This window comes from Vipera berus (genome assembly GCF_964194415.1).
Source record: "Vipera berus genome assembly, chromosome: 7".
Taxonomy (NCBI): domain Eukaryota; kingdom Metazoa; phylum Chordata; class Lepidosauria; order Squamata; family Viperidae; genus Vipera; species Vipera berus.
Window position 1 is genome coordinate 26,753,243 of NC_138209.1, and position 16,363 is coordinate 26,769,605.

Here is a 16,363-nt window from a genome sequence, read left to right on the forward strand (position 1 = left end):
TTACAGCCCAATTCTCAGTTCAGATCTTGCATGTAATAAACCATGAGCTTTCCTGAACTCACTTGCCTCGTCTTCATTCTGGCGCCAAAGAACCCGCTACACAACTCACTTTGAAAAGTTTTTTTCCCCTTTTCTCTCTCTTAAATACCATGATCTGGATAGCATTCAGGTTCTGAAGACACAAAAGGACTGCAAAATTCTCTTAGGGAGACTTCACTGTTCACTTTTTTTCACTTGAATCAGTGCTTTTCCAGGAACCTTTTGCAATTGTTTGCTCATTTGATAGGCCCAAACTGAATTACATCACTTCCTAAAAGTAACTGAACGTAGTACATCTTCCTAAGGCATCTTACACATCCACCACAGAAGCAGTAAGCAGGAAATGTACAAAAGAATGAAAGCAGTATCACATCTGCGTTAGAGAAGTAACATGAAGAAGTACAACTTTTTATTGTCCTCCTTTCTGTTGCTGAGTGGAGTATCTGACTTCCATGGTAAGTAGGAACATGCCTTCTACATTGTTAAGAATAACCACACAGACAATGTTATGCTCCAGGCTATAGAACTGTTTTTGATGGGTCACACCCAGAAAATCTGGTCCCTGCAAAGACTATACAAGCCTGCACCATTTCTTTCGGTGTAGTTTCCCAACTGCATGCTGACTTGTCTTTCCATGGATCCAGTTTGAACTACAAATCTAAGGTGTGTTAATCTGTGAATGAATGTTGTGTTTCTGACCCATTGTTAACTGTGCTTAAGATATTAATTCACTTGGATTTTTTAAAAAATAAATAAAGCCTCTATTCCTATTATTATAATGTACTCTTAATAAATCCAAGTAATTTATTTTTCTAAGCTGATTTCACGGAAATGTTGCAATATTAGTATTGATCTACTATGATAGGTAGAACATATATAATTTTAAGGAAGGATTAAGTTCCTAAAATAATATATAAGAGGAAACCTTGCTGTTTAAGATAGTATAATTTAAAAGATGTGTATTTAACTTTCAGAGAGGCACCCTGTCAAAGAACAAAAAAAATGTGTTGGGTGTTTTTGTTCCAGATAAAAATCATTAGAAAAATAATTTTCATGTCATATATGTAGAATTATATATATAAAACCAAGTTTTTCTAATTTGTTTCCAAAGCAACAGACTGTAAACACCATTATCTGTGGCCAGACTGATGTAGTTTATAATCTAAAATGTGCAGATCATAACGGTTGGGAAGGATGAACCAAATATTTTTATATTAAAATATTAATTATTTGCTTTTTATTTTAATTTTAAAACATTGTCTAAATATGCTATACTTACATTAAGGAAATGCCTAAATTAGATGAGACATTTGGTTTCCTAATATTTAAAGATTTATCTCTCAAATGTTATGAAGGAAAACAAATCTCTAAAAAGTTAACTGCAAAGGACAAAATACACCAGTCTGCTTCATGTCTTTCACTTCTGTAGATGTCATCATGCTTACCTGCTGAGTTACTTTCTGCACGTCCTAGCTTGCTATTTAGAATAAAAGCAGTATCGGATCTTGTAGCCCTAATGTTAGGTAGACAACTATTTTGTAATTGGGTCAATACTTGCACTGTACAAATGAAAACAGCAGTTCTTGAAGGCTGCAGGAACAGAACTTCTGATGGGATGATATCACAGCAATTGGGGCTAAACTTTCTGATCCTTTTTTGTGAAATAGCTTAAATCAGATTTAAAGGCTAATCACAGAATTCTTACACATTTATTTTGTTTCTTAATTTAGCAGGAAAATACAGAGGAATGGAGAGAGGCAGGATGTTCTCATTCACCCATTGGCCACTCAGAACTAATTAAAATTAGGAATATAATATTTGGTTCATAAATACTTATGTGATATTGTTTGTCACCCTTTAAATGTCATTCACAGTAGCTTTTATCATACATGAATCTCTCCATCTTCTGCACTTGCAAAGTGGTATATATTCTAAACACATGACTATATAAAGACCAAATGTATAAATGTGTGTCCGTGTTATTGCCACATTCTTACGAAAGATATTATAAGCTTGTAAACTTTTTAAACTGTTAAAAGAAACTCTTTAAAAAGGGACCTTCAAAAGAATAACAAAAGAATGCAGTTCTTGCTCAGGCAAGTTCTAAAATAGATAAAGATTATTTGACATACAAATCAAGATAGCTTATGCAAACATGGACATAATGTATATGCCTATCTATGAGAACTGAAGAATACGTCAACTGAAGAATAAAGTGTGAAAAGCCCTGATAAGAAGAGCCCTAAAATTTCAAATTATCTAGGTTTAATAGTCTCTATGTGTGCAAAGAGTATTATCTGCATCTGGGAGCTTTTGCCTAGAGACGCACATGCTTCCATCCTGATTGGAACTGTCCACTGTCAGGATTTTAGCTCACACAGAAGTAACTGCTCACAGGACTTGCATAGCCAATATAAATGCTGTCAGCATGAATCTTTCTTTTCACCTACATCACTCCCTCAACTATTTATTTTTCTAAGAACAATATAATGATAGCCTTTTAAGGGCAGAAGATGTTGATTCACCTAGAATGTTTATACCCAACTTGAGAGAAGGATTTTACTTACCTAGACTACAAGATGATGCTGTAATGCACGGGTGGCACCCTGAGGAGGCCCTCTCTGTGGGAACGCACAGGGCGGAGGGAAGTTGACGCCGGCAGCAGGTGATCCCTAAGGTACTCCGGACCCATGCCATGTAGGGCCTTGAAAACCATTACCAGAACCTTGAATCTCACCCGGAAGACAACTGGGAGCCAATGCAGCTCACGGAGCAGAAGTGTAACATGGGAGTATCGGGAGACTCCCAACACAACTCTCGCGGCTGCATTCTGTACCAGTTGGAGCCTCCGAGTGGTCCTCAAGGGCAGCCCCATGTAGAGAGCATTGCAGTAGTCTAAATGAGAGGTCACGAGCGCATGAATGACCGTACACAGGGCATCCCGGTCTAGATAGGGCCGCAACTGGCGCACCAGGCGCACCTGGGCGAAGGTCTGGTCAACATTTTTCTTGGGAAACCTCCCCTCTGGCCATTCCCAAGACTTGCCTGCTGTGCCCACCATTAGTCACTCTGCAATCATTGCCCTATTACAGTCTGATGCTCTTTTTTTTCTTTTTGCTCCTTGTCATCACCATGCATACCACCACAGCAGAGATCTTTTTGAATGGTTGGACTGATCAATCTGCAAGTCAGTATGCTTAAATGAGACTGGGATAAAGAGGGATATGGACATGTTAGTTGAATATGTTCTTCCTTCTACACAGGCTCAATGTGGTGCATCAAGCAGCACTTATTGCAGACTGTCTACTCATAATCTAAACAAGGAACAGGCAACCTAATGCTGTAAACTTATTTCAGAGTTTGACCTCCATCTTCTTCAGCTAGGATGGCCAATGGCAAGAGATTGTGGAAATTCTCCAAAATATCTGGCCAACATTCAACTTTATACATTTTCTTCAGAAGGGCATCACTTTTAAAGATATACTTTTGCTTTCAGACAGGTTTGCAAAATAATTTATGAACTGACTGTATAGAGTTTTCTCAGAAGAAACATACAATAGTCATATAGCTGGATTTTATTGATCACTTTGGGGATGAATTTGAAAAAAAATGGTTAATGTAATTGTAATGGTTTTATTTCACTCTTAGTGAATTCATTTGATATGCTGACTTCTGCATCAAATAAAGATTGACAAAGTTATCCTAGTCACGTAGTCAGAAGATCTTTAACCATAATATTGGTATGTTGCAGCAATCAACTGTTGCATACTTTTATCTCTCTTCCCTATTGCTCCGTAAGCATCTGGCATAAATGGGGGAGAGATAGAGCTCAGACTGAAGTTATTTTGGGAGCAATTAATTTGCAAAGTGTCTGAAGTATGTGTTGCTGCTGAAGGCAAGAACAAATATTTACTTCTCACCAATGATAACATCAAGCTTTCAGAATGTATTTTCAATTCAATACTTGTAGAGAATGGATTTATTATCATGATGTTTTACTGATTAATAAATCAGAATATCTTTTTTAAAAAGCTTTTTGTTCATTGATTTCTCTTTTTTAATAGATCCAGATCCATAATTTTGTTAGCAGTAAACTTTTTGCTATGAATTCGAAAATCTTATTTTCCTGACTAATTGCAGTTATTTCAGAAACCATCTGTATTTGTGTGTGTACATATAGAGATACATACATACATACCTCTGTGTGTAAAAGTTTCATTTGTTTATTCTTACAAAAATCAGTGGGAACAATACAATACTATTACATATAAAACCAAATGAGCAAGAATTTGCTCAGTAGTTCAGTTATTTAAAATAATCTATTTGGCATTTGAAAACTTATGTTTCTAATGTCCTAGATAGAAAAGGGGTAGAAATAAATTGGATACCCATAAAGGCTGGCTTGGCATACCACCTAAACATTATTTGTTTTTGTTACTAATACTCACTCCTGCATGGTCTCACAGAAGGTTCGAGGGAGAGAAGAGGGGTATTATTTTATCATTGTAGAATGTGGAAAACATAAGAAATAGTGGGAGCTCTTCCATTGCTTAAAACAGGGGTCCCCAACCCCTGGGCCGTAAACTGGTACCAGGCCGTGGCATGCCAGCAACCAGGCTGCACAAACAAAGAAAGCCCCATCCACGGGATGCAGGCAGCACACCAAACCACGCTCCCGGGCCATGAACCAGTCCCTGGTGCCCAAAAGGTTGGGGACCTCTGGCTTAAAATACTCTTGCATACTCTTATAATACTTTTGCTTGAAAAAGGAATGGAAGAAAAGCAATGTGGCAAGTATTTCTTGAAAGATGTATAAATACCTAAGCGGAATGCAAACACTTACATATTTGGATGGAAAATATGAAAATCACAGAGATGTATCACTTGAATGAAAAAGCAAATGCAATTATACTCAAATGCTAAATTAAACTTCACAAACATACATGAAAAAAATGCCTCTTATGTGTGCATGTACTTTACTGAAAAACTTCTAGTAAATTTCCTGCTAGTTTTTTAATTCAAGTTTTTGTCACTGTCCACTGAGATTTGTACAGTTTGGGTTTAATTTTATTTTCCTGAATGCCTTGTAGTTATTTGCAAAAAAAAAACAACATTCAACTGGAATCATACATCAAGATTGTTATTTTAAAGTTTACCCTTTAACCCTTGACCAAACTTGTGATGAGTATCAATCCAAAGAGGAAGTATGAATCATTATATAATTAGGGGAAGATAGTTACAAGAGAACCCCCAAATTATAATTTAATTATCATAGCAGTTCTCGAACAGTTATATTGCCTTATATTGTAAGAATGTTAAGAGATCAAAATATTCACAAAAGCTGAATTGTTATGTTTTTCCTTTTTTGTAGAGTCCATAACTACAATGGCAGATCATGAACATTCTGGTGATGGCATATCATCTACTGTGACAACTACAGTAGGATCTATTAGTTCTGTTTTATTTTCAATTTCTGCTAATAAATCGGAAGAACAAAATGCCACAACACCAACTGAAACTAAGGTTACTACCCCAGAAATGAATGGGAATGACTCTATTTTATATACTGCTTTGATAATTGGAATTGCTATAGTGGTGCTCCTAGTCCTCTTGATTATCCTGGTCATCTTTATTGTAAGACGTCACAAACAGAAACAGAGCCAAGAAGGTAAATATTTTATTTCCCTTGGGTAAAAGGGAAATAAGGTTCACATGGGAGAAAATAGCATTCATGCTGTAAAAGTAATGTTCCAATTAGATTTTATATCTTATAAAGTTTTCTAAGCTTAGTGACTGTGTAAAAAACCTTGTTCCAAGTATATACAGATCCACCCATCCATCCATCCATCATTTGTCTTTCTGTCTGTGTCTGTCTGTCTGTCTATCTATCTAACTGTCTGTCTGTCTGTCTGTCTGTCTGTCTGTCTATCTATCTTCACCTTCTTATTCATTCACATCTAATACATCTTAGTTTACATTTAATACATCTTAGAGCATCTAATATTTGCATACCCAGGGGTATGCAAGTATGGCAGGGCTGCAGTTCCCCAATTTCCAACCAATATGCTTTGGTGGGGAGTAGCAGTCCCAACTTCTCTAAGAAGCACAGCATAAGGCAATTCCTTTAGCAGACAAATATGAAGGTGGGCTGAGTCAAGTAGAATCTTGTTTCTTACTTACTCATTGTGGAGTGCCTTGAGGTCCCCAAGGGCAGAATGTAGGGACATATCAGTGTGTTAAAACACATATAACTCATATTGGACTCAACTTGAAAAAAGAAAAGTGATGGAGAACAGATTATACCTGTCCATTCCTTGCAGTGCACTCTCAGAATATCTATGTGATCATTGTCTTGGCACTAAGAAGTCCAAGAAAACAGGCCAGGGGCTATTATAAGCAGGGGACATTGTTCTGTTGAAGCAGGCCATTTTTTATTAATGGGGCTTCAAAAGAGGTGAATAAAGATGTTAAACAACTGGGAAATATAAATTATGCCAGTATAGGCCCTATCATTTCAATCTGAAAGGAAAAAAAAGATTTTAACTATTATTTTTCTAAGAGCAAGGGAAGGTTTTCTGCTTCGGGCCTTATTCTGTCTGCATTTGTTTTTATCAGTGTTGCAGACAAGTCATTATAGGGATATTTCTTCTGCTGTATAAATGTGCTGTAGATTATTAAAGTTTCTTCACTAGTAACATTGGTGGATAGTTTGCATGCGCTATTTCCCAATCTGTGCTCTTCTAATGTATTGGATTTAGTTCCAATGATTCCCAGCCAGCTGGCTTAAGCACATCTCTCTTTTTTTTCCTCAGATGAGCTAGGAAGTGAAAATGGTAAAAGGTAAGAGATTTATAGGTCTGCTTCTTGTCGTTTGTCATTTATATTTTGCACGAATTCTACCAGAGGCCTGGGAGTTTGAGGGTTCTGAGCAGGATATTAGCTGTTCCTATCACTGTGCTCTTTTAGACAGAGACCTCTGGTGAACAAAACAAGACTATATATATAGTCTAAATCACGGGTGAGGAATTATAGCCCTTTTATGACTTGTGAACCTCAACTCCCAGAATTCCTGAGCCAGCCATGCTGGCTCTGGAATTCTAGGAGTTAGTCCACAAGTCATAAAGAGGCCATAGTTCCCCACTGCTGCTCTAAAGTTACATCATGGCTCTTTTCTTTCTATAATCTGTCCTATTTAATCATCAGAACCATTAATCATAAGTTCATCTTTTTACTGTTTTATGCAAAGAAAATCCTTAAAGTTTTTCAGTCAGTAATAAATGTAGAGACAGGTGGTCCTTGCTTAATGACCAGTCACTTAGCAACCATTTGAAGATATGATGGACTTCCCCAGAGAGCAAAGATAAGTTTTATCTTGCAGTTTAGGAATGTTAGAAATTATCAATCAATCCATCCAGCAACAGAATAAAGATCTTTCTACATTCCAGTCTGCAATAGTTTAATAAGCTATTAACCTCAAATTAAAAGAGGAGAATAAAATCAAATTAAAATGCAAGAAAAACCTATGCTATTTATCAAGTACAACAATACTACAATACTACAAAGTCTATGTTGTGTGGCCCCTAGAAGAAAATAGGTTTGCTTAACAACTGCTACTTTTGTTTAACAGCCGCTGCATGCACTTAATGACCATGGCATTAATTTAACAACCACTGCAAAAAAGGTTGTAAAATCAGTCATGGTAATGTGATGACCTGCTTAATAATGGCTGCCTTATAACCTTAATTCTGGGCTCATGGTCATAAGTCAAGGATTACCTGCATTGACTTTTCTCTAATCAAATAGGTCAATTTCACCATCTCAGCAAGTTCTATCATCTTCGCCAACTATTCTTCCATTGTAGGTACTGTCAAATCTTTCCATCTTTGCATGTACAATAACATCATTGTGGTTATCATCTATAAAAACAACATTCCATGATTTTTTCCCAACTGTTTAACCACTAGTCTCAAGAGCAAAAGCCCAGTTTCAAGTGTTCAGCATTAATCTTAATAATTCTTTGAATCAGAGTATGCATTTGTATCCCAAATCTTCTAGCTTTTTTGCATGTACACATCTAGGTATCTTACCATATCTACATTCTGCAGTTGTAATTCAACTGCCATGTAATGTAATTAATATTTTTTTCCTAAACTAAAGTCACTAGTTGGTAGCCACTTAGCTATTCCTGAGCATGTGCCTCGATATAAACAATTTTATTTAAAAAAAAAAAACTAAAGAAGAGCAATTCTAAATTGCCAGCTCCAATATATTTTTTTGTTTTTTAATTCAGCCCTATTTTTGAAGAAGACACGCCCTCTGTAATGGAAATTGAGATGGAAGAACTGGATAAATGGATGAACAGCTTAAAAAAAAATGGTATTTATCCCTATCTGACTCTCAACTTTTTTCTTTCCTGGTATATCTGTCTCTCATATTGATAAATATTTTAAACAGTTGTAGATAATAACATATCATAAAATGCGAGCAGAAAGATATGCTGTATATTTTAAGAATTTTAATTTTTAAAGAAGAGCTAATACAAAAAGTTGTCCTTTACATAAAGAATATTTTATTCTGAACATATAAATGTTTGTAATATTTTAAAATGTACCAGGTGTTCGTTGAAATTAGCAGGATTTTAATGTGAAAGGGAGGGTGTTGGCATTAATTTATAATATACTTTACAAGTAATTCACAACTTCTAGTGCTTTTTCTTCAATTCTGTCTTTGGGATAATTCTACAAAATAGGCAATGATCACATTGGGCCATTTGTGTAGACCTTTTAAATTGACCCTCTAACTGCCATTAACTGTAATGGAATAATTTTTCCCCCCTTTATAAGCTGTGATTCTACTCCAGTCTGGAAACTAAGACTGCATATCCAATTATATTTAAGACATGTTTCTTGGCTTCTTTATTTTAATCACTATGCATGCTTGTCTCTTTTACTGGATTAAATCAAGCTGCTTGGGAGGGGGAATATGGGATCAAGCTGTTTGTCCAGGAAGGATTTTAACAATGTTTGGCTGTTAAAGATGACATATAAATTAGAAAAGAAGAGAAATATATGTGGGCATCAAGAGGTTGAGTACTCTTTGTAGATGGTTTTTTGGGGTACCCCAGGAGGATGATTGGGGCGTGGGGTTTAGTGTTTAGTTTTGTTTTTACGGTTTTTGCTGTGTTTGTGGTTTCATTATTGTTGTGAGCTACCAGAATTGTGCTGTAAGATGGGCAGCCATACAAATCTTTTAAATTTGTAAAAATTGTAAGCAAACAAACAAAACAGTGGCTAAAAGTCCCCTTTCTAGCCTGGCACCTTCCTGATAGATTGGTTTATAACCCCCATCACTCCAGTTGGGTTAGCCTGGATAGCTATGGATTTTAATTCATTTGTTCAATTGTTGAAACCCTGCACATCAAGAATCTAGTTTAGAATAAATGTAAAAAAGGCAGCCATGTAAGGAGGAAACTGCACATATCAGGTACAATTCATATGCAAATTGTGCATCACCATTTACACTCTAAAGTACAGTCCATATAAAACCTATGCATTGTTACTTTGTAGTAGTTCAACAGACTACTACAACCACACGGAATCAGCGTAGCACACAAGCCAACTAATGCCCCTTAAAGCATCCTAAGCAAACCAAAAGACACAGCAACCCCAGAAGAAAAAACAGGAGTCACCTACAATCCCTACAATGTAAGGATTGCAACATCAACTAGGTAGGACAAACAGGCAGAACGTATCCATGAACACCAACGAGCAATTAGAAGATATGATGAAAATTCTTTAATTTCACAACATATAGACAGATTTAACCATAGTTTCAGTTGGGGAAATGTGACAATCCTAGACGAGACAGAATCCAAAAATTCCAGGGAATTTCTAGAATCCTGGCACTCTGACAAATTAGCCATCTATAGATACATAGACATTAACAACATCTATAGACTATGCAAAAGAGACAGTCAACCAGCCCAAAAGGGAACAAAAAGTCCTAAGCACCTCTCCACCAGGAATCAGCACCCAGATCAGCTTAAATTAACACCAAAGTTAACTTCAGACCAACAATCAAGTAAACATACCCTAATTAAGAAACTCTCAGAGCCAACAGTAAACAGCCCAACCAGAATCTCTTAAGACCACTCCCACCAACACTGACAGGCAAGCCACCAGAATATAAACTGACAGCAAACAGCAGTCCTTATTAGCACTCATTATGTTACCTAGTTTGGGTAATGAAACGTCTGCAAGAAAACAAGCAAGCTCAGAGAGCACCAAGGATCCCTTGTTACTTTCCACAAAAGTTATCTTCTACTCAGTGGCCAGAGCTTGATTGCTTCTGCTCTTTCCTTGTAGTAGGATAGAAGATACACAGTACTTGCAGATAATTGAATGTGTTATTATTCATTTGCACAATAGGAATTTATAAATCTATTTGCATAAGAGAAAGCAATGGAAGCAGGCTATTAGAGGATTATTAAAATGTGTATTATTAGCAGATACCCATGCAGACAGTAAGCAGTAGATACAGTAAATGTTTTATGGGTGCACTTGCTCCAACTAAGAGTGGAAATGTTTAGATTTTATAAATCTCTTTCTCTAGTCTAACATAGATCAATTCCATGCCCTGATTAAAAAACATATATCCTTAAAGGTGCCAGCCCATTAATTCACAGTGAACATTCATTCTTTTTTTACAGTCATACTGTATGTCCAGCCATGATTGTCCAATACTGAAATGACTTTAAGCTAAATAAGGCTTGAGGAAGGCATAATCACAGGTCTTGATTAAGCTGTATGAAAACTAAGCCTCAGTTTGCAGAAATGGCCTAATTCCTCATTTGTTTAAACAGCATTCATAAACCTGCCCATCTCATTTTCTAACTCTGAGCTTCAGGGCAGAATAGGAATAATTATTTTAATAAAGTGACACACTTCCTTACCCTCCTGTTTCATAAAGCTTTCTAGACCATAGATCAACCTGAAGACTAAATTACTAAGAATTTCTATAAATTCTTAGGAGAGGGTTGTAGCCATTCAAGTTGCACAGCCATTTTGCAACTAAGGACATACTTAATTTGAATGTCACACCAGGACATAACTAAACTGGACTGAATTTAAATTCAACTAATCATATACAGTTTAATTTTTCTATTCCCCGTATATTTAATCATTTCCCGTTTGCATTATTTCAATTTGTAATTTGACAGTAATTTGCAAAGGAGCTCTAAGACCATACACAAGACTTGTATGCTACAGAGCCACAGTAGTAAATCTACTCCATTTTCTGATACTGCATATATTTTAATGGTATTTTTCTTTTCTTCAAAACTTTCATCTCTCTTCAAAGAAATAGATTTCCCGTGTTCAACAGCAAAATCCCATGAAACCCAACTCCATTGGGTCCATCTAAACGGGTCTTATATAAGCAAATTGGTAGATACTCCTGCTAGGTAAATCATTTTGGAAAACCACAAAATACCTGCACATATGACATAGGACATAAAAGGAGGGTGTATAGTTTTATACCAAAATAACAAAAGGATCTGATTTTATAAAGGCTGAGCGCTTTCACTAGGGTTAAACCTCCATTCTATACCTGTACACTGCATACAATGCAATGACACTTATCTCTAGTTTGCAACACTTGTCAAACAATATGAGTTACAACAAATCTGATCTTCTACTATGTAGTAAAGATGGAGTGCTAGGCATTATATGTGATGCTACTTGCCAGTAAATTTATAAATAATTAAAACAAACAAACAAATAAATAAATAAATAAAATTCATTGGCCACCCATTTTACCACAAGATAATCTGTGGACTCTCAATCAACTTTGAGCATGGTTTTGCAGCATCGTACTTGATAGGTAGTACAAAATCACAGCATAAAATCAACAAGAGTCGATAAACTCCACAGCAAGAGTAAACCAACAGAATGCAGATATGACAATTCACAATAGTACAGTGGACAGTTTATTATCCATTTTATTTTTAGCCGGTTGGCAAAATATTGGAGAGTAGAGCTGTATATACTGTACAGAGAATGCATTGAGATAAATGAAACAAAGGCTATTATAGCTTCTGAGACATTCAGAATGTTTCTTTTTAATATAAACATATATTTTTTATAAAAAAAATACATCTATGTTCTGCAAGAGCCCATCATGTAGACATTGCTATTCAAACCGAATTGCTGTCCCTCCAGTTCTCAAGGCTAATAGTGCATTGTCTTTTCACAGCAGAATGTGATTATTTGCCTCCTGTAAAAGAAGAGAAAGATTATAACACCAACCCAAGGTATTTATAATTCTCATTTCTAAAAGTTACACTGTCAGTAGATCCACAATTGCAAAAATGTTATGTCTTCCTTTTCCTCCTTATTCCTTGATATCTCACTTGCTTCTAATAAACCAAATTATTATTTTCCTCAAAGTATAGCCTATATTTACTTTGGTTCCTACAGAAAACAATGGGAATTTAATTTTTTCTCTTGTGAGATTGAGCAGAAGCTTCCTTTTGTAAATGGTCTACCAGAAATGCCATAGAAATTCAGGTCAGAGCACTACTTTTGCCTGTTATTGTACTTAGTTCTATAATTATTGAACTGCAACTGAACAGTTTTCCACGGACAAACCCAACTGTATAGTACTGGGGAAAATGACATTTTTCTTTTCTTCTATTTCCTTTCTGTGCTCTCTAAACCTGAAAATTGGGGGGAAGGCTTCTAAATTAATTTTGTGGCAGGGAAGACGAGCAGAGGTTCTCTGGGTGGCTATAGTAGTTAACACCTTAAATGTACTTGCACCTAATTATGCAAGCTATCAAGATAACTTCACTTTTTTCTAATGCAACTTAGAATAATACTATAGATATTGTACAATATAAAAACATAATTTAAAACATGGTTTTAATTTTTTCCTTACTGTCACTGTCCAAGAATGAATGGGCCTTTACATATTCAAGCCTTAACCTCTCAATGCTACAGCTCTTTTCAAGGTTATTAAAATACTGCTGTATTTGAGAAGGCAAGTAAATCTAATTTCCCCATCTTAGTTACATTTTCAATGGAGAGTCCAGTAGAATACATTGGATGAAGTTCCTTGACTATCTCTTGTTGATTAAAAAAGCCAAATAGATGGAGAGGAAAAGAGAAAGAGAAAGGAAGAATGGTTGTTACCACTAGATGGCTCTATCTTATTGTAAATCATGGTGCAAGTATAGGTTCATATACCTTTGTTCTAATTCACAGAAAATGCATGTTTTGCTAAAGTAAAAAGATGTAGAAAAATAAGCTTCTCTGAGATAACTGCAGCATGAGAGCCAAAAAAATAAAATAAAATTGAATAAAATCGTTCGGAAGGGTGATCTCTTACCATTTGCTCTAGTGGAGAGGTCTACAATCTGGTGCATGTCAGAAATCCTGTACAAAATGATAACTTGGAAAATGTTGGAAAAGTCCCAATTAACTATTATACCAGTTAACATACAGTATGATCTCCTGTGGCCTGTAAAAATATCATTTCAGTTTACTCTAAATCAATGTTTTAAACTCAATTTCTATTGTAGAACTAACAAAAGAGCTACATAAGAGTTCAATCCAAAGCACCCAAGTTAACACTTGTATTCTACAGATGGGACATGAAGGCTAAAATATGTACAAGTAATCAATTTATGTGAAGTCACTATAGATTTTAAAATATGGGTATTTTTTTAATGGTAAATATAATCTCCAGCATTATAGCTCAGAAAGATAAGAGTTCATTGTCCATTGTTTTAGGGTCAATTTGTGTTGTTTTGCTCTTTTAAGAGATAGGCAAATATTTTTGTATAACGACTGAAAGTTAAAACCTTTTGCCCCATCACTGAACCTCATCTCTCTTGATTTTCTATAATCTGCTTGATTTTGTTTAGCTCCTGGCCATAAGATCCTGTGACATAATTTAGATGTATAATTACAAATATGCATATAGTTAGAGCACTACAGGTTATTGACCCAGGAATGGGTGGGTAAGGGTGAAGTAGAAGGAGGTATTTGGCAAAAAAACAAGAAGTAAAATAAAGATTCAGGAAGGGATCTGACATGTGGAAATCTTTTTTCAGTACAGAATCCCACAGAAGATATGGCAATTCTATAACTAATGAAGTAGTGAAAGAAATATGATTAACTTTATATCACCATCATAGATTCCTGTTAGAGGGATGTGGGTTTCAGACTGGCCAATAATTAAAGTATTTTATGTATTTTTGTTGAGGCAAAAAATGAAAAGAGTTTATGGGAAAACAGATGGGCAAGGGGATCTCTTTGCTCAATGTGTATAAGTACCTTGACAGAATAACAGAGTTGGAAGGTACCTTGGAGATATTCTAGTCCAATGATGGCGAACCTTTTAGAGACCGAATGCCCAAACTGCAACCCAAAACCCACTTATGTATTGTTGTGTGCTGGGTGGGTGTGGCCCATTGGGTAGATGTGGCCAATTGGGTGGCTGTGACTGCGGTGGTAAGAGCAGACTAGGTGGGACTAAAAAGTTCAATCAATCAATTCCAACTTTATGAGATCTTTTTTCCATGTGAGTTGAAATTGATTGATTTGATTGAAACTTTTTTTTTGCACACATGGTGGCAGAGACCTAAAGCGAAAAGGTTTTATAAAACCCAGCTGAAGGCTGAGGACTGGGGTGACGGCGCACGTGCCCACAGAGAGGGCTCTGCGTGCCACCTGTGGCATGCGTGCCATAGGTTCGCTACCACGGTTCTAGTCCAACCCGCTCCCCATGGGAGGAGATCTTATACCATGTCCAGTCTGTTCTTAAAAACCTCCAGTGTTGGAGCACCTACAGCTTCCAGAGGCAAGTTGTTCTACTGATTAGTTGTTCTAATTGTCAGGAAATTTCTCCTTAGAACGAGGTTGGTTCTCTCCTTGATTAATTTATGTGCAAGCATGGAAGATTGTAAATACTTTCTTGTTACATTTCACAATCATTCTACTAGTTGCAGCAAATCTGTTATTCTGTATGATAGTAGATTCGGTGTAATTCAAACAATTATATACTGATATTAATATATATTCCTGGCTTATATTTAATTAATGACAAATAGCCTTAACACGGTGGCTCAGTGGGTTAGGACGCTGAGCTTGTCGATCAGAAGGTCGGCAGTTTGGCAGGTCAAATCCCGAGTGCCGCGTAACAGAGTGAGCGCCTGTTACTCGTCCCAGCTTCTGCCAACCTAGCAGTTCGAAAGCACGTAAAAATGCAAGTAGAAAAATAGGGACCACTACGGTGGTAAGGTAACAGTGTTCCGTGTGCCTTTGGCGTCTAGTCATGCCGGCCACATGACCAAGGAGACGTCCTCGAACAAGCGCTGGCTCTTCGGCTTTGAAACGGAGATGAGCACCGGCCCCTAGAGTCGGAAACAACTAGCACGCATGTGCGGGAGAACCTTTAGCCTTAAAAATAATAAAATAAAAGACTCAGTTAAACATTGAAATTGTAGTGGCCAAAACCTAACTAGAAAGAAGAAATGAAGATTGAGCATTAAAAAAAAACTTTGCTCAAATGTTGTGATGAAGTTTAATCTTTTAAAATTTTTATACAGTGACTGTGAATCTTAAGAAATAAGGGAAGAAAAGCAGAAGTAATATTGTTGCTGAGTTCTGAGATGCTGTGGATATGAAGTATCTTCATCTCACCTGGTCATGGATCCCAGTTAGTTCTTTTTATTTCTTCCTGATGGTTTTGTTTTATACACTGATAAAATTCTGAAAGATGGAAATCCTGAAATCAATTTTTAACACTGTGAATGTGAGGAAGCATGTGCACAGAATGACATTCTTCCAGGTATTTCCTCAGAGCACTTTGTTCTCTCTTTTGTTAGACACAAATGATATATTTTGTAAAGTTGCCTATTACAGCAGTGCATGTAAATACAATAGTACTGTGCCCTTCACACTGAATTTTCTTGGTCTGGAAAGCAAATGTCACTGTTCTGAAATATGATCCTCGGCATTGATTTTGCTGATTGTGATACCTCATGAAGATTTGTACAGATGAGGGCAGCAGAAATGAAGCTTGCATAGAGAATGTTGCACCAACATTTCAAATACTTAAGTGCAACCAGTAGATTTGGAATAAGCAGGTAACTAATAGGATTTGTTTAAAAAGATTTTTTGTGGATAATGTCATTACATCATTTAGTCATTAGATAGTAATGGCTTTAACTTTATCTGGGAAGAATCTAGAGTTTCCTAAAGCTTATGCCTAGTTTCTTGACTGTATGTTTTCTAAGCCTTTTAATCACAGTTTTCATAAG

At 36.2% G+C, this 16,363-nt stretch overlaps 1 protein-coding gene across 1 annotated transcript; it reads left to right on the top strand.

Annotated features, from left to right (window-relative positions):
• Positions 1-391: 391 nt before the first annotated feature.
• Positions 392-16,122, top strand: TMEM154 (transmembrane protein 154). The gene is made up of 6 exons (XM_081332095.1): positions 392-494; positions 5,411-5,707; positions 6,852-6,879; positions 8,330-8,415; positions 12,292-12,349; positions 15,650-16,122. Exons 1-6 carry the CDS (start codon positions 431-433, stop codon positions 15,663-15,665), a joined length of 549 nt encoding a protein of 182 aa, XP_081188221.1. The 5' UTR covers positions 392-430; the 3' UTR covers positions 15,666-16,122.
• Positions 16,123-16,363: the final 241 nt, after the last annotated feature.

Bases quoted from the DNA above. Each gene is read 5' to 3' on its own strand.
- TMEM154 (XM_081332095.1), top strand. From the start codon at position 431: ATGAAGAAGTACAACTTTTTATTGTCCTCCTTTCTGTTGCTGAGTGGA. The intron at 495-5,410 runs GTAAGTAGGAAC...CCTTTTTTGTAG, and splicing joins TGGAGTATCTGACTTCCATG to AGTCCATAACTACAATGGCA. The intron at 6,880-8,329 runs GTAAGAGATTTA...TTTTTAATTCAG, and splicing joins GGAAGTGAAAATGGTAAAAG to CCCTATTTTTGAAGAAGACA.